The sequence below is a fragment of the Rhinolophus ferrumequinum genome, chromosome 28 (assembly GCF_004115265.2).
Source record: "Rhinolophus ferrumequinum isolate MPI-CBG mRhiFer1 chromosome 28, mRhiFer1_v1.p, whole genome shotgun sequence".
Lineage (NCBI taxonomy): Eukaryota > Metazoa > Chordata > Mammalia > Chiroptera > Rhinolophidae > Rhinolophus > Rhinolophus ferrumequinum.
Genome location: NC_046311.1, coordinates 3,693,144 through 3,718,148, shown reverse-complemented (window position 1 = coordinate 3,718,148; position 25,005 = coordinate 3,693,144). Strand labels below are relative to the sequence as shown.

The 25,005-nt window shown below is 38.6% G+C and overlaps 1 protein-coding gene across 3 annotated transcripts in view; it reads right to left on the bottom strand.

The window, feature by feature from the left end:
• The window catches only part of BLM (BLM RecQ like helicase), a 63,435-nt gene that overhangs the window by 5,668 nt on the left and 32,762 nt on the right, over window positions 1-25,005 (bottom strand). For 2 of the 3 annotated variants that reach the window (XM_033100344.1, XM_033100345.1), the window contains exons 13-21: window positions 23,362-23,468; window positions 21,825-21,985; window positions 16,478-16,673; window positions 14,119-14,309; window positions 10,338-10,485; window positions 6,003-6,202; window positions 5,294-5,486; window positions 2,650-2,772; window positions 465-666 (exon numbers count right to left, since the gene is read on the bottom strand). In XM_033100344.1, the coding sequence (XP_032956235.1) occupies window positions 465-666; window positions 2,650-2,772; window positions 5,294-5,486; window positions 6,003-6,202; window positions 10,338-10,485; window positions 14,119-14,309; window positions 16,478-16,673; window positions 21,825-21,985; window positions 23,362-23,468 (1,521 nt within the window). The remainder of the gene's footprint in view (window positions 1-464; window positions 667-2,649; window positions 2,773-5,293; window positions 5,487-6,002; window positions 6,203-10,337; window positions 10,486-14,118; window positions 14,310-16,477; window positions 16,674-21,824; window positions 21,986-23,361; window positions 23,469-25,005) is intronic. The other variant, XM_033100346.1, reaches the window with a different exon arrangement.

Here is a 25,005-nt window from a genome sequence, read left to right as displayed (position 1 = left end):
TGGGAGGTTGGCTCTCCCAGGTATTAATGAAAGGCAGGGAGTGTGCAAAGCCTCCAAGTGAGGCCCACAGGTTCTGCAGCAATAAAAGTAGTGCAGCAAGTACTGACAGAGTCATAAAAGGGAGGAAACAAACCCGTTTGATTATTCAGTTAGTATATGATTTACAGTATTTCAGGTGGAAAAGTCTCTTAAGAAGAGCAATTATCAAAAAAAAATTTTTTCTAAGTTAAGCTCACGATTGGAGAAGTTTTTGCAAACTAGAAAACTTTAGTGATAGCTAACTTAGGAGTCGATATTTTAAAAATCTGAAACAGATGTTTTTGTTTTGGATCAAAACTTAATCATCACCCCATTAATTGCAGAGGCAATTATTGTAATAAATGCATCAAAGCAAACCAGAGCAGTTGTACTTCTGTACTTTTCTCCCTTAGACCCTATAATGCAGAACTGGTTGCAGAACTTACGCTTTTGTCTTGAAATCACCGAAACCAGTTTTTCTTCTTTTAGACCTTTGGGGGCCTGGCATCCTTTTCCTCTTTCTTTCATTTTTGGTTTTATTTGCAAAGTAGTAAGAAACTACGGGTGTTTCCTCATCAAACTCCTCAGGGCCACTTCTCCCAGTGCTTCTGCTGCTGGATGGGCTCATCTGTGGGGAGCTGTCCTCAGCTACAAATGGATAATACAGACATTTACCAGTGATGCCCTGCTGGTCCCGGTGTTGCTAGTCTACATGGAGACACACAACACGGGGGAAGTTCAGCTGACACCCACCTGCTTTCCTGGTATCTTCTTGCCACATAGATTCGACAGCTTCTCAAGAACTAAGCATTTCTTTGGTCATTTCACAAAGCCCCAATGTGTTCAGTGGCAATTTATTTTTTAAAGAAAGCGGATCCATTAAAGAATTCATTAAAAAATCTGTGATACTCTAACTTCACTAGAGACCTCAGTTTTAGCTCATACTCTGTTTTGTATCACTGGCCAGCAGTTAATCCCATTAAGCTCTTTGAAAAATATAACATGCTATATAAAAGACAATTGTATCATTTTCCACATGCTGAAAAAATAACCTAATGTAAGAGAAACATAACAAACTATGCTCTGCACCTCACCTTTGAACAAGTTACTTAGTGAATGAGTATCAAAAAATTCCAGACCATAGTTTACTCTTCAAAGACATAAACACCTCTTTGCACAGTAGTTGTAAACATTTCACATACTGTGTGGGAAATGGGTCTGTACGAAGCACGCATCTGGAAAGATGGTAATTTCCATAGGCATGGGCACCCCAAGGCACTCAAAGCACATGAAACCTCCCTACAGGTCAGCAGTGGTCCATCTCCACTTTCTGAAGGAAGGATTCTCCTGACTGGTCTGGTTCACCCTCAGGCTACCCTGCAGCCTGTACGAGGGCACAAAAGGCCCTGACCCACCAACACTGGTTCACACAGGGAAGCATTGCAGCTGGGGCAAAGAGCGCTGTCATCCCAGCTGTGTGACTTTGGGGACATGAAAAGGCCTCACCCTTTTCCATCTGTGAAATGGGTGCTGTGAGAATAGAGTGGTACAAAATAGAGAAAACTCTTGGCACAGTGCCCGTCTCTCAGCAGTGGCGGCGATCAGTACCACAGCAGCTGTTAATACAGAACAGCCCTGTCTTATGTGGGAAAATCCCTTCCTAACAAGTTACTATACTAAACAAACACGGTGTTCCTACCAAGAGACTGTCGGTGCAGTCAAAGCAAGGCCTTCAATGGAATAACGACTATACAGAAGAATTTATGAAAATCCTACTTTTCAGCATTTTGTTAATGGATAGAAAAACCAATTATGAACAGATAGAACTGGAAACACATGCTCAGTCATTTCTCAGCCTGCCTACCATCTCCATTAGCCTTGAGAAGGAACCTCAACTGTGGTCCTTTACAGAAACAGGAAGCACACCGCACGAGGCCTGTCTGTTGTCTTACTCAAGCAGGCAGCATGCCAGAGGCCAGGAGACTTCTGCTTGAGAGAACAGAAGTCTCCAGAACATCTTTCTTGATTTTCCCTCAGTCAGTGATTTCTACAGCTCAGCGACGAGGTTCGTGATTAGAGGGGCTTCGTGACAGGCCTAACGTAACCTCTGGGAGCTTCTGCTAATGATGCACTCGCTCGGGCAGATTCTTTCAGTTGCTACTAATAGTAAGGTTATCTAGCATTCCAATTCCATGTTCATTTTTCCAAAATATCTACATGCCACTCTGAAATTTTATCTTTAGACATGCCTGTCAGATAACATGTTCCTTCCTCGGATAAGGAAACTGAAGCACAAAGAGGTCCTTTGCGGCCTGCCAAGGACCACAGAGCGCGATGGCGGCAGACCTGACCTGCATCCAGCACTCCGGATGCCTCGGGCATTTGCCTTCATAGAGCCAGCAGCTCCTGGGCTCCAAGGTTCAGTAGGTGGCATCCCCGGGGCCTAAGCACCAGTGTACTCTACGAGGTGCCTGGCACAGCACTGGGGGCAGCCCTAGCACCTGAGTGTCGCTGTGACAAGGTGGAGGAAGCACGACACATTCAATAACCACAGAATTCCAGGCCAGTGAGATGCATCGCTTAACATCAAAACAGGCGATGAGAAAACATGTATTTGGCTGTATACTGAACCTGGCAACGCCCACTCCGAGTATTTCTGTAATATTGGAATCACTTCTGCGCCGTATTTTTCCAGTTTGTCTTCAGTAACACCATCAATTTGAAGCAAAACCTCAGGATCAGAAGATAAAGACTCTGTGCATGGACATAAAATCAGGAATTTAAATTACCACCCGTAGAAAACCCACTGAATTCATCCTCATTCACCCATTCAGCATGTTTGTTAAGTGCCAACTACTGCAGAGTACTGAGAACATGGGCCAATTTTCTAAAGCAGACAGGCCCATAGGGCAGAAGCCGTCATCCAATTCCAACAGCAAAGGGGTGTAAAGTCAGGGCAGAGCAAAGGACATGGGGGAATCTGGAGGGGGACCTACGTACTGTGCCTCAGAGTTGAACCAGCCGCTGCTCTGTTCTCACAACAAAGACTGTTTGCGGAGAACACTTGCAACTTTGATTTCTCCCCTGCGCTCCACACTTGTATACCCTACGCAAAAAGGCGGTAACTGAATTCTTATACTCTCCGAACCCAAACACAGCCTTCTGCCAGTCTTTCTGCATGTGGGGGAAAGCGGGTATTCTGACTTTAAAAGTAAGCTGCTGAGTCCTCTGCACACAGATGGCACATCAGTCTCGTAGCTGGACAAGACTGTCATTTTAAAGGTCACTCTGGCTGCTGCATGGAAAATGGACTGTAAGGGAAAGAGTAGAAACTCGGGGCCCGGTGGGAGCCATGGAGGAGCAAGCGAGGGGGTGCAGTGAATTAGACGTAGCCGTGGAGATGGAGGAAGATGAATTCGGATGTTTCGGGGGCTGAGGACGCAGGAGTCAATGGTGCACTGATACGGGGGTGAGGGAGTCATAATTCCTACGTATTTGACTTGAGCAAAGGCTGGATTTGAAATCTGTGATTTTCCCATCATTTCTATGTTTAGAGGAGAAGGAACAGACCTGAGCAACAGACTAGAGGGTTTATGGACGGGGGTAGTGGAAGACACGGTGGGAAAGGCTAGTAGAAAGGCAGGTCCTTGATAGAATTTGTACTTTACCTAGAGAGCTGTTAGAGTTTTAGCAGAGTTTTTGAAAGGTTAAAATGTGTGTGGTGTTCACGTCTGGAGTTACGAGCAGTTAAGAACGAGCAGTTAAGAACACTAATAGCCTAGGAACAAAACACTTTATTTCATCAATTCTGAGACACACTTTTTCACGCTTTGGCTTTCCTGAGGACAGGATGCGTCTTACAAGTGCCGATGGCCGAACGGCAGCTGTACTGCGGTGGCTGCCACCTACATGTGTGTGTGGACTTAGTCACAGCTATTAGCACTGTCGGCACGTCCGCAGCGGGACTGCACTGCTGGCTCCTCACACGTTGAGTTTAACTGACACGTGAAATGTCTACCGAAAGACTAGACTGTGATTAGCATTGAAAATGTGAGTGTGAACGCACACAATCTCAGAAACAGGGTAACAGGGAATAAATTCAGCATTAATAAAGCAAATATCTGTTTTTGAGGAAATGACCACAAGTCCATAGCTTCTTACAAGCAATGACCAGGGCTTTACATGGCCTAAAACAGGAGAAGTCTGCAGTGAATGAAGCAGTGTTTTATTCGTGTCACTGAGGTGTGCAACCTTCCACTGACACTTTGTTGTATTGTCAAGAACACAACACCATCACGTCAGGATGGGTGACAAGGGTTTGGAAGAAAATACCCGGGAAAATAGTGGAACTCACTAAAAAGGTTGTATCACTAACATTCTCAGTGACATGAGGAAAAAAAAGACATGGACAACTGAGTCAAAACATGATTCAGAAGAGTCAGGCTTTGAATGTGAATTTTTACAAGTACTTGCATCAACTCATTGGGATTTTATGTTTTCTCATGTATGCGCAGTTATATGTGATAAAAATATATATAAAAAACTCAAAACAATTCTTTCCATAAAAGTACTGCGTTACAGTTTAATCAGCAGAATTTTTTCTTAATAGTTCATAAAACAGATGGCATGTTAGAACTGATGAAGTACTGTGATGACCTATGGTGGTAAGAGTGGGAATGGAAAAGAGAGACGGTGATGATTGGGAAGTCTTATGAAGGAAGAAAAGGGGAGGTAATGCACACGGGTCAGTCAGCTGCGTGACAGCCTATTTTCCAGGGAACTTACTATTAGAACTCGGGAGCTATGGCAATAACTCAGGTCAGCAAGTATTATTCACTAAAGACATTAGAAAGGTGCTAGATCCAGATTCAAAGACGCATAAGACAATCTCTTCTCATAAGAAACTTAGCTCCTCATTGCAGACATTCATACATAACACAGCTAACCATCATAAAGGCAGGCAGAAAATAAACACAACATCATTGGGTAACATCTGGTGTTAGATATTGCAATTATCCATTTTCTAGCATCCAGCATCAGAGGAAAGTATAAAATCTGTCTGAATAACAAAGTACTGTATATATCTTATAGACTATATTTTATCTGAAGAATAAGTTTAAATTTTCTCTGAGCTTTCAATTTAGAGATTAAATAAAAATAACACAAAAGACCGAGATGTTTTTATGCCCTTAAAAGTTCCTTAGTAAGATTAACTTTTGGCCTATTAATTTATGCTACATAATTAACGTATGCTACAGACGACTCTCATACCTACCCGCAAGCTTCTTGAGCGTGGCCGTGTTAAAGATATTAAAGTAATGGACACCAAAAACTTTTCCCAGAGATTTGCAGACTGCTGTAAGTTCTCCAAGACATTTCTTAACTACCTCTTCTCTCTGAGATACCTTCGTCACTAAGGCTTTTTGTTTTTTCCTACTGCTGGAATTTTCTGTTTCCATAAAGTCTACCTTTGAGAGAGAAAGAAAGAGAGAGAGAGAAAGAGAGAGAGAGAGAGAGAGAGAGAGAGAGATATCATACGAGTGGGTACATGCACACTTGTATCCCAATAAAGGCTTTATTTAATGCTTAATTGTATGTATGTACGTATTTAGGGTATTTCCGTTATGCCAAGTAGATAGTAAGCCCCTTGGGAACAGGGCCTGGGCATTCTCCATCCTTATATCTCCAGGGCCTAGCACAGAACAGCTTCTTGACAAATGTTTATTTAGCAAATGTATGACAATTTACTGAAATTATAACCCATTAAATTCATATAGACAAGTATTATATTACTTGGGTTCAATTTTAAGATCTCTTTCCAAATCAAGAGGAACAGAATATGTTTATATAGGACAGTATAAATCAATTCACTATCCATAAGCTTTGGAAAAGACAGTTTAATTTGTAGTGATATGTTTCTGTCCACTATGTATTTGGAATCATTGTGAAACAATAGAATGAAATCAACGTTTTAAATACCATACCTTTAAACGTCCATTTAGTACAGTTTGGGCTTCACGTCCGGGCATCACATAGGCAACTGCTTGGTCGTTGGAATTGATGTATAAGTCTTCATCCAAGATCTTGTCAAGTATCAGCTTTTTAAAAAGTCTTTCAGCATTGTGTCGCGAGTACGTAGACCCCTTTCCAAATATCCCCGACTGAATCTTTGCACTCTTACTCCCTGGTGAGAAGGTGTAAGAAGTTAGATTAGTAAATGTCATAACATCATAACCCTGTAACAGAAGAGGCTGAAAAAGTCACTTATTGGCAGGTCTGGATAAATGGAATAGAAAACGGATTCCACAGGAAAACCCATGGCACACTCATTCCCATAAAAATAAGAATATTTGAGTAGAGCTCTAAACTTTCTATGGTTGTATGTACTTTTTCTCCATCTTTTTATAACATGTAGACGAAAAACAACAGCAAAATAACATTTATCATTTACAATGCTGCATTTACAGCTTATAAAATTGTATTAGAGCAAAGAAATCTAAGAAAGAGTTTATGTAAACTTTAATAGCTTCGCATCACTGTGCTCCATTAGGGTAATGGTGCATTATTGATCTAGTTATAAAAAATTTTTGAGTTAATTTTATAAATTCTATCTCTCATCCAACACTGAAATCACGACTCAGTCAAAGTATGTAAGTCCATACTTTTTGTCACGCTCACAAATGAAGCCTCTACAAATTTCAGACCAAAAGTGTGGCATCCCACAAGACCATGCACACATCCCTCCTCCTCCCGCTGGCTGAGGGCACCACACTGCGCTGAATCTTTTGGCTTCACATCCAGCTGCTGTAATCACTAAAGTCTTCCTCTTAACCATGATTTTATTACAACAATCTACTTAGAAAGCCTTGTGACACTGATTATAATCAGAATTAACAGTTACTTTGTAAAGCTCAGCTCTATGTTAAGAGTTCCAAATAATAACATTATTATAATTTTCAGATGACTTCTGGTTGTGTACATTGAATGATTTAAGTTTTTCTTCCTTCCAGTGATTTGTATCCCTGAAGTGTCACATTACAGGATCAGCCCTGGTGCTGGTGAGGTGGGTGACGTGGACCAACCCAGAGCTGAGGTTTAACTAAGAAAGAAACGTAACTAAGAATGAAACATAAATAATTTCTTAAAATCATAAAAGAGCTAGTGAGAAACTGAAGAATGTGTCAGAAAAATATTTGATTTAGTAATCTTTTTAAGAATTTAAAAGAAAGGTGCAACCAGAGATGTAGTTGAAGCTGTATTTAAAAGACTATTTAACACACCTTTACTTATAATAGAAAAATAGGTCCTAAAGTAAGACTTAGATACATTTCACCAATATGGTGATAATGATATAAATTACACACACAGTATGATAAATATGTGATTGTGAGCAAACACATTAAAATATTAGCAGTTTTTTTCTGGAGTTATTTGGCAACATGCCTGTTCCACCTTGCCCTCCCCAGTTTCACTTCCCTTCAATCACTTTTTAAACATCTTTTGTTTTCATTTCTTGTGGTTGCTTCACACTGATCCCTAACCCTTGCTATCATTCCACTAGCCAGTCACCATCTGCCATTTATCTATTGACCCTCCCATTATGAAAGAAGAGGCTTTATCTCACTTATATCACCCTCTTCACTTTATCCCGACTCAAATTTTGCTAGTTATAACTTCTGACCACTATTCCTCCCCACTATGTAGGTTATTAGCACCCCAAGCCTTCTGCATACTCCCTTCTTTTATTTTTACGTTTCTATTTTTATTTTTATATCATCAAGATTAACACCTACTCCTGCCTTGTTCTCCAACCACGTTTCAGTCAATATGTTGACTCTATTATCGCTCAATCAACAGTGTTTATAGTAAGTTTCCTTCCCCACTTTGGAATGTCATCTTGGGTAACCCTAAGGAGGATGTTTACTGCATCCAGACAAATGGATTATTTTTTGGTAGATTTTGTCAGTTACTCAAAAGTGTGTAACAATTTCCTTTGTTTTACATTTGACCTTAGCTCTTTTATATACTCTTTCCCTGGGAGTTTCTAAGCACCTTTCTCCTTTTTTATTGTTGAGAAGCAACATTTGTGTTTTTCACTGCCATCAATAAAAAATTTAATTTCTTATTCTTTCTCTATATTGCTTCGGACCCATTTTTCTTGACGTTCTGGTACAATCTGCACAGACTGCTTACTGGACCTGCTGCATAGCTGTGTTTCTGGGACTTCTTCTCACTGGGCCCATCTGTCACTTCCTCTGTTTATGGTATCGTATCATATGATGTGCACTCACTTTCTTTGCCTTCTAGTCTCCAGGGTTGCTGATATTAATCTGATGACAGTTTGGTTTTGGTTTCTGTTTATACTTTCCAATGCTTTCAGGATTATCTCTGAAGGGGTTCAGAATATGCCACCGTGACATAAAAATTAGTGAGCAGAAGGCATTTGAGTTCCTGAAATCTCTTATCTTCCAGCAAGCACAGACCCTCACAAGAACTCAACTGTCACAAATTCCCTCCCTGGGAGCAACCAGGGAAGACTGACTTCTCTCATCGGAGATAAGAAGTCTCCACATCACACCTAAATAGACACTGTCACAAAGATTATCATGTCTCCCTCCTATCTATTCTCCTAAGGGCCCATTTATCTTTTTAAAAATCATTTGTCTTCCTGTAAGTGTCCTTTTTACCCCTCCTTTCCCTTTACTAACATGGTATATAAGCCCCAAAGTCTAACTGCCCCTTTGAGTTACATTTTTCTGTGAACACCCTTATATACGTGATTAAATCTGTATCACTGACTTTATATGACTTTTATGATTAAAACTGACTTTTGTCAGTTTAATTTGCAGGCCCTCAACTACTAAATCTAAAAGGGTAGAGGAAGTTTTCCTTCCCCAATATCTCTTTACTCGTGATATTCTTAAATCTGATCTTATAAAGTAGCTGACTGGGCATTCAGTGGGCATTTTAATGTGAAGGCTTTTTTCTTTTCCACTCTGGGAAATTTTCTTTTATCATTGGTTTGATAATTCCTTCTATTTTCTATTTCAAAAATTTTATTTGTCAGATTTTATATCTAAGACTTGATCTTCTATATCTCTCCTATTTTCCATATGTTTTTCTCCAGTCTTAGAAGACTTCCTAGACTTTATCTTCCATCCTTTCCACTAAAATTACTTTATCAATCATTTAAAAATTTTAATAGTAATTTCTCATTCGTTTTTTTCTTTTCCATAACATTCTGTTATTATTTAAGTCTTTGTGAAGATACTAATTAGGAGTTTCCTCTCCCTTCTCCTCTAAAGCTATGACCGATTTTCTGGTTATCTCTATCCCCAGGGTCAGATACTCTACTCATTTGGTCTTTCTCTTGATTGTTCATTTATATATAACCTTCATGGACCAGGTTAAACTTTTTAGGTGGATTTCCTTCTTTATTTTATATCTAGGTCTACTTCCCTCCAAATTCCTCCCCTGAATGGGGACATCCAGTTATCAGGTTTGCTATGGAGTAAGTAGGTGGGACCAGACTTTAGGTGGTGGGTGCCCCTGAAATGCCACTTCTGGGCTCTAGCCCCAACACAACTGCCTTTCTAGTCCTCAGTTTATTTACTTTTGTTCCAGAATCAATGCCAGGCTGGTGGTACTCAATGCAGTTCTTTTGTGGGCAGACTCTTTTAACTGCCCCCTCCTACTTTTGGCTCCTCTGCTTTCACTCCCACTCCCTGCATGTCTAGGAACTCTAAGCCTACCGGTCTTCCTGGTCGACAGTCCCTCGTCTGCTATAACTCTCCTATATTTATTGTGCATTGAGGTTTATTGCCTTGCATTCCATTTCTCAACATGCTTCCATCCATTTCCTAAAAGATTTTTAAAACCTCTAATTGGATGATAGTCTCTCTCCAGTTCTCTACTCCACTATGGATTTAATTCCTCATTTTATTTCCTTACTATTATTTTAACAGGGCCTCAAGCAAAAAAAGAAGACAGATACTTGTGCTCAGGCTGCCATCTCGAACTGAAAGTCAGTCAATGGGTAATTCTCTAAGCAAGTTATACTCCACTCACTTAGATGGAACTGTATACTTTATTATTTTCTTTTTGTATGTGAGAACTCATCTTAAGGACTTACATAAATTCTATGAAAACAATTGACATAATTCATAAAAACTGAATTTTTTGTTACACAGAAAGGTTTTTTCTGAAACCCTTAAATTCTGCAAGAAAATAGACAAGAGATTTTTTTTCTATGTACTTGTAATGAATTCTTTAGATGTTCAATTTCAACTGATGTAACGCAAATAAAACAGATGACTTACCCAAGAAAATGTCAACCAGCATATTCATAGTAAATCTCCCACAAGGACCTGCATGTTTCATATTTCTCGTTCCTTGTAATGAACTTTGTTCTTGAACAAATCTTACAATATTTTTTACATCATCAGTTACATCTCGTGTTTTATAATCCTATGAACAAAATAAGAGATTACCTTCTGCTATAATTAAAGATAATGATACCTAGATTGCTAGAGTTTAATACTATTATAACTACAGTGGTATCATAACTAACCATTTCCAGATCAAAAACCAAGGAAGTTTCAAATGTTCATTTTTTTCTAAGTTCTTATATTATAAGACTTTGTGTCTAGAACAATTAGCACTCTACTATAACTATTTTAGTACTACTTCACAGACATCCATCTTGTCTTTCAATTATCTGACAGTATTCTACATGTAAGAATACTCTAAAAAAAAAAAACCTTCATAACTCCTAGTACAGTGCTCTCTCACTTACTGGATGGTGACTTTTGGGATGAAAACATGCAAATTTCTAAGTTCTAATTTCTTTTGGGTTTTTGGTACTATAGTCAATCTTTTTTATTATTTCCTGTCAGTTCCCTTTCTCATTCCCCTCAGGTGTCTCTAAACTCTGCCTACTTTCTAAAGCTCCCGTTACTATAGGCTTTCTCTGCTTTAATATATCTTAGTTCTCTAAACTAGCAATACTAACCACATGCTGTTCTCGAAAGTTGCCTCTTGCTTTTGTGCCTCTGTATATGCAGTTCCCCCATCTTCTCATCCTTGTTCATCTGCCACATTCCACCAACCTAAACGAAGACTAATAGGTTTCCTGTCTTACACGAACAATTGGTAGTGATTCCGAGGCTCCATCTAGAATCATCATGAAAGAGTACCCTGTCACTCTCTCCAGCATCATTCCTGCTTATTTCTTGGTGACTTAGTACAGAGATGATCCTCCCAGACCTTAGCCTTCGGCATCTCGATCTCTGCTCCAACGATCCCGTCCTCCACCTATGTCAGCCTCTCACTCCGTGGTCACACCTGCTACTTTAGCCTAATTAGTAAGGGCAACCCTTCACTCTCACCACCTCCTACCTTTCCAACTCACACCATCTAGTATTCTGACTTCAACAATCCATCCACTGGGACTGCCCATCCATTGCTCTTCATGCTCAGATGTTCTCCTAACTCAGTTTGAATGCCATCGCCAATCATTATAATACTACTTTGCACATACCTTCAACTCCCTTGCCTGTAGGTCACTTCGTCACACTGCCTGACAAAACACACTAGATGCAGTTCTCCACCATGGATGCCTGTACCTCTGTAGCTGAACTCGGCTAGAGAAACACACACAACCATGTGGACTGTTGGTGCTCTCGATACATGGCCACAAACCTCAAGTGGACCCTTAACGCTGCTGGGTAATCATCATACATCCTTATTCTGGCACTCCCCTGTTCTCTTACAATAGCAGTCATCTAACTCTGGCCCATGAGCTGCATGCCTGTTTGTGTAAATCAAATTTTACTAAAACACAGCCATGGAAAATTGATGCATTTATTATATCTGCTTTTGGGCTAAAATAGCAGCTTTGAGTAGTAGCTGTGACAGAGATCGCGACTCGAAGGCCCAAAAGCTTAAAATATTTACTCTCTGGCCATTTAAGACAACGTCTGCTGGCCCTTGTCTTAGATGACTATTTCACACTTTCTCCTTTCCATTCAATCCCTTCTCTTATCCCGACTGTCGCTGACAACCTTGTTTCCTACTTCACTAAGAAAACTGAAGCAATGAGGAGACACTTCAAACTTCCTTCACCATCAGAATCTGCCCCACATTTCCTCATTGTTCCCCCTATTATTATAGATGAACTATCCAGGTAAGCCAGTCTCTCTCCCAAGGTACTAGGTGCCAACCCCTCGGCCTACCAAAGAACATTGCTCCCGCAATTCTCCCTTCTCCTTACACATCATGTTTCATCCCCTGTTGGTACGTTCCTATCCGCATCTGAAATGTTTACTTCTCCTGTCTTTTCTTGACTCCACTTCCCTGCCAGCTACTGTTTCAATTCTGTTCATCCTCAAAGCAAAATTTGCAAGAGTTCTATATGTTCACTGCCTCCAATTTTGCCCCACTTTACTGAAACCGGTCAGGTCAAACTCTCCATGATTCCTGCAGTGCTAAATCCAATGGGGAATTCTCAGGCCTTACTGTACTTCCCTTAGCAGCAGCATTTGACTAGTTAGCACCCCCCACTCCCTGAAACACTTAGTTTTCCTCTTACCTTGCTAGTTCTTTCTTAGTCTCCTTTCCTAGTTCTTCCTCTTTCCTCAATCTCTTAATGTCCCTGGGCTGTCTTTGGATTTTTTTTCTTTTGCCTAAACTCATATCCCTGAAGATTCCATCTACTCTCATGGCTTTAAATACCATCTATAAGCTAACCACTTCCGAATTTATATGCACCACCTGCCTCTTTTCCGAATTCCTGGATCTAACAGACATCCTCTAACTCAACACACCCCCAGATGAACTCCTGATCTTCCCTGCAAGACAGGCTTCCCTCAAATGCACAGTCGTGCCCCCCACCTTCGGGCCTTTGTTCTGGGCCTCAGTCAAGAATGGCCACATCCAGAGAGCTGCTCAGCTAACTCCCTCCTTCAAGGTCTCCTCTGGTGTCATCTTTGCAATAAGACTTCCCGGGACCACTTGATTTAATCCTGCATCCGGCATCCCATCCATTATACTGCAGTGCTGTTCACCACAGTTCTTACCCCTTAACATGTGCTTCTTATGGATATGGTTTGTACTCAGCCTCCCTCTGCTAGAATGTCAGCCCCTCAAGTGCAGGGATCTCTGTATTTTGCTCTGTGATGTATCCTGAACTCCCAGGACAGTGCACTCAACAAATATTTCTTGAATGAGTGACCTGAGTGGCAATGTCTACTGTGGGGTGCAGTGAGCGGAGATGGCCACGAACCCGCAGATTCCACCCCAAGGGAAAGCTGCCTCTGCTCCGGCTAGCGCTGTGTGTCTTTTTAACTGCACTGATCACACGATATTACAATGACACGAATACATACGTCTGTCACCCCTCCAGTCTACGAATTGGCCCACACTACATTCACTTGTGAATCCCCTGCACTTTACACAGACATTTCAAATCATGTCATCAAATGTGAAAATGCTCTGTAAACTATAAAGTACAGTAGACATTAAAACATCAAATTACCATAAGAGGTACAGTAAGTGCCCCATGACTGAATTTAACAATCCCCCAAGGCTGTTTTTAGGACAAATGATAGCAAATTCATCCAGAAGCTACTGTCATTATTCTTCAGATTTTTAAAAACCAATTTATATAGCAATCTAGTTGATCTGAATCCAAACATACAGCACACCAGTTATTAAACTCTTTTGAAATTGAGATCTTTAAATATAGATTAGAGTTGAAGTGAAAATATTCTACCGGCCCATATAAGATTTTTTTTTGATCTTTACAGATTAATGATATTTCTAAAATATCCTATAATTATCAGTGCATGTATATAACCTCAGTATTTTGGTTAGTCCAGTATATTTTTTCATGGGCTTTTAATTCTAAAGATATTCCATAGATTTAATATTAAAATGTTTCCATTCCAAATTACTCTGGGGAGGAAGCCATCTTTCCCTTGTTTAATCCCTTGGAGTCCACAATTGCCATCTAACTTTTGTAAATTAAGAGAATAAAAAAAAATCTTGGCAATTTCCTTTACAAAGAATTGAAAACTTTTTTTTTTTTTTTTTTTTTTTTACCTTTGTTGTACAGCAGTTATCACAAGAAACATCTGGGTATTTCTTACAAAAATCAGAATTAAATCCAATTTCACCAAAGTAAGCCAAAAGCTGTATTCTCCTGCACTCTGTTATATTTTCACAGTAATGTACCATACTATACAAATTATTGACATGAGTCTCTTTTGTATGATGGTTTCCATCTTTTTCCACTAAAAGAGATGAACATAGCAAAACATCCTTATTAGAGTAGAAAAATACAAAAGAATATCACAGAAATATTTACAATAGATTTATATAACTTTAAATACTAAATGAAATAAAACTATTATTAATAGTACTAGATATCAATATGGCATTATTCTATACTGTAATTAATTGAATATTTATGTTCATCCCTCAAGATTTTAGTTTTATAGGTATAAATGTAGATTTATACATTTGGTCAGGAGTACCTAAAAATTTTGTTGCAAATCTTCATTATTCCCAATGCTGGAAGATTTGCATTATATTTCCTACACTTATCATACAAGCATGCACTGCACAGCCAGAGAAAACAGAGCATGGAACTATGGCAGTGAGCTATGCATTGCCCTGTGTTCTGAGATCAAAGTGGCTAAGCCAGTGGTTCCGAAATTGTATGCCAAGGAACTCGGGGTGCTGCAGTGAACTCTGGGGCACTGGAAGGGTATTTCAAATTTTAGGAAAACACAGCAATGCCTGACATCTGTTGAAGACCACACGAACTATTAGCTTGAGGTAGTTCATGGTGTCCCCCATTCCCTCCAATGACATCTTACTGAAGTTCAATTTTTGGTAGTTCTATGAAAAAATAAGTACCTCCAGAAAATCAATGAGAAGCAGAAGACGAATGAGGGTGGCGGTTTCCAGTCTGATTCCAAGTTTTGAGAATAACATGGACATACTTTCTACTTGTGAGCAACTGTAGTTAGTTAAGAATGAAATAAAATTTTTCCTCCCTACTTTACGAGTCTCATTTTTTTCAAATGGCTGCTAAGTGGTGAGGACTTAAATACTTATTCAATTGTTTGGAACTAACTTAATATAGGTTCTATTTAAGAACACAAATGGACATAGTAGGTTCCATCAGGCTCTGCCACTTACCCGCTCTGCATCTCATTTTCCTCCTCTATAAAATGAGGAATAATAGCATCTTTTAGGGTTGTTGTGAAGACGAAATGAAGTGATACATGTAAAACTCTTAAGACAGCAGCATATGGTAAATGCTAAAAAAATGTGATCTTTAAATATCACATTTAAACCACTCCTCTTACCACTGCTGCTGCTGCCACCACATCGGTGCTCTTGGGGGCAGGTTACAAAACCTTTCTGAAGCCACTTTCTCACAGGACTAACTCTACACCAAAAGCCAGTGGTTACAAGCAAATCAGGGGATACATTATTTGGTACAATGCTGAGTAAGTGCCATTTCCCAGGTTCAGTATCTCTGCCAGAGTTCATTCAAAAGTGGTCTCAAAACAGGCAAATTTATTAAGAAAATGTACTTACGTATTTAACTATCATGATCCATTAGAAAAAACGAGCAAAGGACATTATAAAATTCTAAAATATGTATTCACTTTGACCCAGCAAGTCTAACTCTAGAAATTTATCCTACGTAATCGCATAAATGCCCAAAGATATCTGTACAAGGATATTCAAGACTGATAACAGTGAAAAACAATAAGCAATCTAAGTATCTATTAAAAGGAGATTGGTTAAATAAATATGAATAACCATACAATGGAATTCTGTATTGTCAAGCTATGCATATTAATTGGAGTCATAATTATACTAGTGTTAACTGAAAAAAATCAGGTTACTATATATATTAAAACCACATATAACATAATTCCATTTACATTGTAAAATGCATACATTTGGGAAAGGTAAACATCAAATACAAGATACTGCCTAATGCGGAGGGTAGAGGGATGAGATAGAAGAAGATATATATATATATACACACACATATATTTATGAAGTTTTAATTCTTAACCTATATGGTGGCATACGAGAGCTCATTATCTTCCCTGTTTCACCTTTTTGCATGTATGAAAAATGTGTTATATGCAACCATGCATGCAAAAACTAAGTCTGGAAGGACAGAAAGGAAACAGGCGTTATTTCTTAGGGCAGGAATGTATACAAGGCATGGTTTGGAAATCTGATACATGTCTATCATGTGAGTTTTAGATAATAAGCATGTAATACTTTTATCATAAAAATAAGCTAAAATAAAACTTCCATATTCATATAAGCACCTCTATTTTTATGTGACTACTTAAGGAAAACTAGACCAAAAGTACCATAATAGCAGGAGTAGATTACTACTAGCTCAAGACTCAAGAGGACTTACTCAGTATAAGTCTCTTCAGTCTGGTCACATCATAATAGGTATAGAAAAGCAGGCAGTGAGATATCTCCCCATCTCTTCCAGCTCTGCCAGATTCTTGGTAGTAACCCTCGATGGATTTAGGGAGAGATGCGTGGATCACAAATCGCACATCGGGTTTGTCAATCCCCATTCCAAAGGCAACTGTTGCACAGATAACCTGAAGTAAGAGCAAAAGCCTATTAGACTCATAATGCATTTAAAGAAACATTTAGTAACAGATGCTTCTAAAAGCTTTATCTTCTATTTTACTTTAAAATGTACTCTATGCAACAACCTAATACCTTAACGTTGTTCCATTATTTATCATGACTGATAGGAGATTTTCACACTGACAATCTGCAGTTCTATTAAGACCCAAGAAGGTAAAGAGAAGCTCGGGGTGGCTTGGTATTATCACGTAGGGGAACTAGAATCAATAGCAGTCATCTCTCCATGCGTTGTCAGTTTGTTCTCTTATGTTTTTGATATGGAATGGGAGGGCCGTTGCTCACACAGCCAGGATATCCAGGCCAGTGATCAGAAATGTGCTACCCAGGAGCTCAGGGCTTCCCCAGGCTTGAGCTTTCAGAGGTCACTGCTGCCAGCGTCTCAGATGATTCAGGAACAGCATTCTGACCTGTTCCAGTACCTACCATCTGTCTTCCCAGTGACAGCAGCTGATCATACACCAGCTCCTTTTATTCATCAGCTGATTTCAAAGTCAAAAAGTGAAATTTTTATTGGAACTCAGGTTGGTAAAAGTCTGAGAATTGCTTATACCAAAAAAAGAAAAGGCTAGAGATTACCGATTTGGGCCTATGCAAATCACTTAGTGGAAGCAAGGTGATAGTTACATTTCAGGAGCTTGATAAATCAGCTTTTAGTAAAAAAGTCATTTTCAAGAATGTCCATTTTAGGTGCAAATTTAGGACCTATTTAACCCTGACAAAAACATTATATCTCCAGGAAAAATTACACTATACAAATAAAGCTGCAGGTCTGTTTTTTAGTACTTCAATAAATGAATTGGTACTGCAAGCACAGTATTTGAAAAGCAACCGGACTCTCTGACAGCCAGACTGAGGTTAATGCCATGGTTTCAGTAACTGTGAGTACCAGAGAAATGGACTGAAGCTACAGAGCATGTGGATGGCAAGTGGGTACATTCATCCACGCTGGGAATGGCAGCAGCCTGAAGTCTAGGTTAGTCAGCCACGGTGCTTTGATCAAAGACAAACCTCCTTGGAGAGAGGAAGGCTACTGCAGCCTCCAGCGGTAGAGAGCAGGCGGGAAGGCTGTGGAGCGAGATGTCCCAGCCCACAGGCCCACAGGGTTCCAAGAAGCCCGGGTGCGTCTCCCAGATTGGGTGGGCACATGGTTCAAGGTCACTGATGATGTCAACTCTTTTTGAAAGCTCTTATTGCTTATAAGTGGGAAAACTGGTTTTGTTCAGTTGTTATTTCCTTCTTTATTTCTGTGTTGCTTTTAAAACTTCAGGCTACAATCGTTTCTTTGTGAAGAAAAACAACCAAGTTTTATTCTATCTCACTAATCTATCAAGGCTGTCCAGTTGGATTAGTTGATCTGAGAACAGAAACAATTAGATTAAAAAAAAAAATCCATGACTATTTTCTAACTATCAATTTGTACTTCTTAATCCCTTCCGTTTTCACCCACACTCCCAACCCCACTCCCAGCTGGCAACCATCAAAATATTCTCTGTATCCATGAGTTTGTTTCTATTTTGTTTATTTTGTTCTTTAGATTCCACATATAAGTGAAATCATATGGCATTTGTCTTTCTCTGTCTGACTTACTCCACTCAGCACAATACCCTCTAGGGTCCATCCACGTTGTCACATATGGCAAGATCTCATTCTTTTTAATGGCTGAGTAATATTCTATTGTACATATGTACCACCTCTTCTTTATCCATTCATCCAATGATGGATAGTCAATAATGTTGTAATAACTATGCATGGTGTCAGGTGGGTACTAGATTTATTGGGGTGATCACTTCATAAGTTGCATAAATGACTAACCACTATGTGGTACACCTGAAACTAATATAATATTGTATGTCAACTGTAACTGAAAAATAAAATAAATATTAAAAAAAGAAAGAGGGCGGCTAGATGATTCAGTTGGTTAGAGCGTGGTGCTCTTAACAACAAGGTTGCCGATTCAATCCCCACATGGGCCACTGTGAGCTGCGCCCTCTACAACTAGATTGCAACTACTTGACTTGGAGCTGATGGGTCCTGGAAAAACACATTTAAAATAAATAAAAGTTTAAAAAAAGAAAGAGAGAGAGAGAGAAAGAGAGGAAAGAAAGAAAGAAACCTTACCAATTTTTAAAACCATATTTTTGATCAAAGTGTTATATATATAAAAATGCATGTATATATTGTAGAATATTTATACTATATGTAAAGATTTAAAGAACTTGAAAAAAATTGGCTTTTTTTCCTTGTCTAGTTTTCAATTATTTTTTATGGTTGAGATTACACTTTTAAATTCTACTTTTCACTACCTTTCTCCATCATTAACATTTGAACATTTTCATATCCTTAAAACATTCTTCGTAAATCATTTTTAATGGCAGGATTGTAGGACCACAGTGTAACCAATCATTCTCTCCGGACGTTTAGGCTATTTACATATAGGCTTTTTAGCAGTGAACAGCTATTAGGATATTTACTATGAAAGATAACACTGATGTAAATTCCATGGCCACATTTCAGATTTGAGGCTCTTGATAGACTCGTCCGCCACAGTTTTCCAGAAAGGCTGTTATGAGCACTGTAGGCATCTGCCTGTGACAGCACTGTCCCCAACAGCTAGTTAGTTTGCGAAGACAAGAGGTGAAAATGATCTTACTGTTTTAAATTTGAATTCCTTTGATTATTAGCAAAGCTGCACGTTAAAAAAACATTTGAATTTAGCCTTTTGTAGTTCTTCCTATCCAATAGTCTCTTGATTACTTAAGACGCATGTTTGTCTTAACAAATTTTTACAGGCTCTTCATTATGTTTTATTTGCTGACGATACATTTCTTACTTTGCTGTTACCTTTAATTTTATCGATACAAAAGTGTTGAGTTCTTTAGGTTTTAATCATTTTTAGTGATTACTTTCTTTTGGGCTGTTTTTAAGCTTAGGTTCTCTTTTACTCAGAATTCATACATTTTAAAATACCAATACCTTTATTTACCTGTCATTCATTTTGATGTGAAGATCCAAAATGATTCCCCACATTAGGTAACTGGTACCAGTAGTTGAATAATCTTCCCTCCCTCATTAATTTCTTTTTTTTTTTTTAAGTGTGTTTTTCCAGGACCCATCAGCTCCAAGTCAAGTAGTTGTTTCAATCTAATCGTGGAGGGTGCAGGTTACAGTGACCCATGTGGGGATCAAACCAGCAACCTTGTTGTTAAGAGCACCACGCTCTAATCAACTGAGTTAACCGGCTGCCCCCTCATTAATTTTTAATGTGTTCCTCATCATACATTGTTTTTACATGTTTTCCAGTCTGTTTCTAGATTTCTGTTCCATTGATCTATCTATAATGTATTGCAAAACCAGTGTTCACGTGTTATTTTCTTCACTAATGCTTTTAGTTACTTTTATTTGAATATTCTTCCCAGAAAACTTTAGAGAAAGTTTATCAAAGGAAAAAAACACTAGAATTTTAATTAAATATATAAATTAATTTGGGAAGATTGACATCTGTAATGATTTCAGTGAAGATAAATCAGTGATACATTTTCTGAACTTCTACATATCTGAAAATGCCTTTCTGTTGTTTTCAACATAAATGACAATGAGCTGGGTATGAAATTCTTCAGTCTCAATCTTCCCTCTTTTGGTTCTAAAGACAGTCTGTTCCTACTTTTTAAATTTAGTACAACAGTCTCAGGCATGTCTGGTTTTTGTTCTTTATAGAGTACCTTGATGAATATAATTTTTTAGCTTTTGCAATTCAAAGTGTTGAACTATGTCTACAAGTAAGATTTTCCCCAGTAATTTTTGTCTTTTAAATTTCTTATGTATTTATACATTTATTTATAATACATTTAACTACTGTATATATTTCATCTACCCTGATATCTTCCTTCGGTACACTTATTATTCTTGGGCTAAACCCCTATTCCCTGTCCCCAACAAATATCATATTTGTTTTTTCCCTTCACATTCTGAAGTTATTTACTGCATCATTGATTCAAATGTCTACACTGAGTCAGAACATCTGTGTCTTGATATATAATTCTATTTGTTTTGGTTTTCTTGAATTTTCTTATTTGGGTAAACTGCATTTTTATTTTTCCCTTCATCACAGTCTGTGATCTTATGGCAAACTGCTTCTGGTTCATATAAGTCAAGTCTTCTTACATCTTTCTGAGGATACTAGACTGATATTCTCAAAGATTTTCTTCTGTTCTCCCTTAAAAAAATAATTTTGAGAGATATTTTTCCTATATTCAGGGTAATTTGTGTGTGTGTGTGTGCGTGTGCTGAAAACTTCACAGCCTGAAAAAAATTATTATTTGTTTTCCTCAAATCCATCCTTGTATGGATGTAGTAAAAAAGAGAGACAGTAATGTGTGTTAACAAGGGGGCAGACATATTAGAACCTCATACATTGCTGGTAGGAATGCGAAATTCTGTAGCTGCTTTCGAAAAGTTTGGCAGTTCCTCAAAAAGTTAAACATAGTTACTATATGATTAAGCAATTCCATTCCTGTATACCCAAGAGAATTGAAAACATGTTCACACAAAAATTTATAAATATATGTTCAATAGCCAAAAAGTAGATATAACCAAATGTCTACCAGCTGAGGAATGGATAGCGAACTATGGCATATCATACAATGGAACATTATCGGGCTACAAAAAGGAATGAAGTACTGATATACACTACAACGTGGACAGAACTTGAAAACATTGAGACGGATTAGTAAATTAGTGGTTGCCAGGGAATGGGGGTTGGGAGTGACTACTAATGGATATGGGGTTTTTCAGATGATGAAATGTTCTAGAATTAGTGGTGATGGCTGCTATACTAACCTTGTGACTATACCAAAAACCACTGACTTGCAAACTTTGAAAGAGTGAACTTTATCATATATGAATTACATCTCAGTAAAAATTATTTTAATGTAAGAAAGAAAAAGAAACGTTAGAATAGTCTTAAAAACCATCTGTTTTTTTCAATTTCAGTCTTATTTTAATGTTCACTACTTAAGGTAAAAACAATTTTCATTCTACATGGGCAAGTTTGCTTATATACTACAAAAAAATTATGTGTTTGTTTATCTTAAAAATGTTACCTGGCAGCCATCCTGATTGATCCACTTGTGCTGTACTTCATCTCTGGCAGAATCACTGAGGCCAGCATGATAAGCAAGAGCAGCGAGACCATTCTTCTGTAAGGTGTCAGCCATTGTGTCACATTCTCGCCTGGAGAGGCAGTAAATTATCCCTGAATCATCTGCCAAGAAATGAGGACTTATAACATAAATAACAATTTTCATTATGTTGTTAGAAATACATGAACCATAAATAGACCCCGATAGTTTTCCTATAGTAGAAGAAAATCATGTAGGTAGAATAATTCAAGGAAGAAAGTCAAATGCACTGGAAATGATGAGATTTGACCTTTAATCCTGTCCCTCTGAATGTCTCCTGAAGTGGGACCTGGACGAACCTGGGCTCTATTTCACACTGGCTAGAAAATGGGACGGCACCCTTACACAAACTTTGTAGACCACATATGGCAATATATAACAAGAAGTCTAGAAATGCTTCTACCTTTTGATTCAGTTTCCTTCTAGAAAACTAACCTATAAAATGAAGTGGTATAAGGACTTATGCAAAAAGTTTTGTTTATAATTTTAAAAATTAGAAAAATTTTAATGGCCAACATTAGGGGAATAACTAAGAAAATAAATTATGAAATAAAATATAACTATCAAGTGGTTCTCCAAGCTTTTAAAACAACAAGGGAAAATGCTCAAGATAGAAAACAGGTTAAGTATAGCAAGGCGGTATATATAGCATGCTAATGGAAAGAAAAATGCACACAAAAATTATTAGAAAGAAATAAACCAAAATGAAAACACTGACTTATCTTGAGGTAAGGTTTGTCTTTTGCTTTCTTCTTTTTGTTGCTTTGTAAATTTTCTTCAAAGAGCATGTAATATATTTGTTGTCTTTATGTATGTTAGTTTTAAGATTAGAAATGAAAGGTATTAAAGAAAAAGTCATCTCTCTGTGGCAGAGCCAAAGGTATAGATATGCACACCAAGCAATTAATGTGAGCCTCCGGGAGAGGGGAGCCTGGAGAGGAAAATTACTCACTTTTCCCTGGTCTGTCTCTGCATTATTTGATTTGTTTAAACAAATATGTATACTAATTTAAAAGAAATGAAGATGTTTAACAAAAAAATTATCCATGGAAAAGTGGAAAGGGGGTTGTTACTTGGAAAACTACCATGAACTTCAGAATCTCATTTTAGTTAATATAACTTAAAAGGAGACCCACTTGGGAAAAGGCACTAAAACAAAGACCTGTATAATTCATACACTGATACAAGCCAGAGGAAAGGCATTGAAAACACAAATTATAATACAGGGATGTAGGAGGGAGTATTTAATATATTTTTGTTAGGGTTTATTGTTATCAAACCAAATGAGATTTTACAATTTCCAGAATTGAGAGAGTTGCAATATTCTGCTCTATAAATAGAAAGCCAGTGCTATCATAATGAGAAATGTTTAATATGCAATTTTACATATTCTATTGTGGCACTAAAAAGACGTTTATTTATTACTTCTAGACATAATTCATCACATGGCTGTACTCACGTGGGTGATGCTTTTTGATCCATTCTAAGCAATCAAATGCCACCTTTTTAGGCTTTTTTGGTAACACGTAATATTTCAGATTATGTCTGTTAAAGCTCATGGTAAACCTAAAAGAAGTCCAAAACATAAAATTTGTTATTATGAGAAAACATAGTTTCAACCACCTTCAAAAATTAAATACTGATTTTCCAAAATGCAAACCTAATCATAAAGTTGTGTTAAATTGAATATTGTCACTGGCGGCTTACATAATAGAACACTGAAATAGAAGTTAGGTTAAGGGCTAACGAAAAGAATGGTGACAAGAAGGGAGTGTCAATAGGACTAAATAAAAAAAAAAAGGACTGTAGAAGAAAACAACATGCAGAAAAGACAGGAAAGTCAGGCGCCCAGGCTCCAAGATGAGGTTGATTAAAAGTAGAGAAGGCTAGAGGCTGTCCCAGCGGCTCAAGTGGTTGGAGCGCCGGGCTCTTAACACCGAGGTCGCGGGTTCGATGCCCACATGGGCCAGTGAGCTGCGCCCTCTACAGTTAAGATTGTGAACAACAGCTCTCCGGAGCTGTGTCCTACACACCTAGACTGAGAAAATAATGGCTTGAACCGGTGGGGAGGTGGAAAAAGGGGAAAAAGAAAAACAAAACAAAACGATTAAGGAAGTCACAACAGAAGACGCACATTTTTAGGCCACTAGTGTTCCCAAATTTTGACTGTGTACATAAAGAGCTGACTGGAGGGCAGCTCAAGCTTAAGCCCCAGAGTACCACTCTGCACCCCGAAGGGAATGTGGGTGACGCTGAGACAGATGTGGCCCTCTGTCTCTGGTCAGTTGCCCCGGGTACCCCACTTCCTCAGGGAGCTCTACCTCTCCATTATCTCCTCTCTTGTATTTCAGTCTCTTCTGTGAATTTTTCCCTTTTGTCTCTGAATATGTTCTAAGATCACCAATACTAAAAACGATAAAAGCTTCTCTTGACCCTACACTCTGCTGCAGCTGGCATCCTACCTTTCTTCCCCTCCACTGGCAAGTTTCTCAGGAGACATTTACGGCCCCAATCAACTAACCATACATCCAATTCCCACTCTCATCACGTCCATGCTGGTTTTTCCCGTTACTTTTCTACCAGAATTGTTTTATCAAAGCCATTAAAACTAAAGAAAGGTGAGGGAACTGTCACAGGGTCACTGGCCCTGTAGGGACCCTCCACTGCCTGAGGTTCCAACATCTCCACAGGAAGGAGAGAGAACACTGTGGAACTTCAGGTTCTATGAGCATAAAGACCCTGCAGTGCCTGGTTTGACAGAAGGAAACAGAGACCATAAACGGCAATAACCTGTGATGAGGAAGCTGCTATTACAGCAGACGGGGATCAGAGGGAGGCAGGGTGGTGAACAAAAACCACTGGCTTTCTGTTTTTGTATCTAATTCCAAGCTAGACGGGTCCAGGTGTTGCCACCTGTAGGACACACTTGTTTAGTTTTAAGACTAAAGAATGCCTCGCATATGGAGGGCAGCCACGTTCCTGAGGGGGCTCCGTAGAGGTAAGAAGGCCACTCAAGAAGCAGTAGTAACCTTCCACCTGCGTTTGGTCTTCGCTCTCCTCTATTTTCAGACCTCACCCCCGTCTGACGTCTGTCACTCTATAC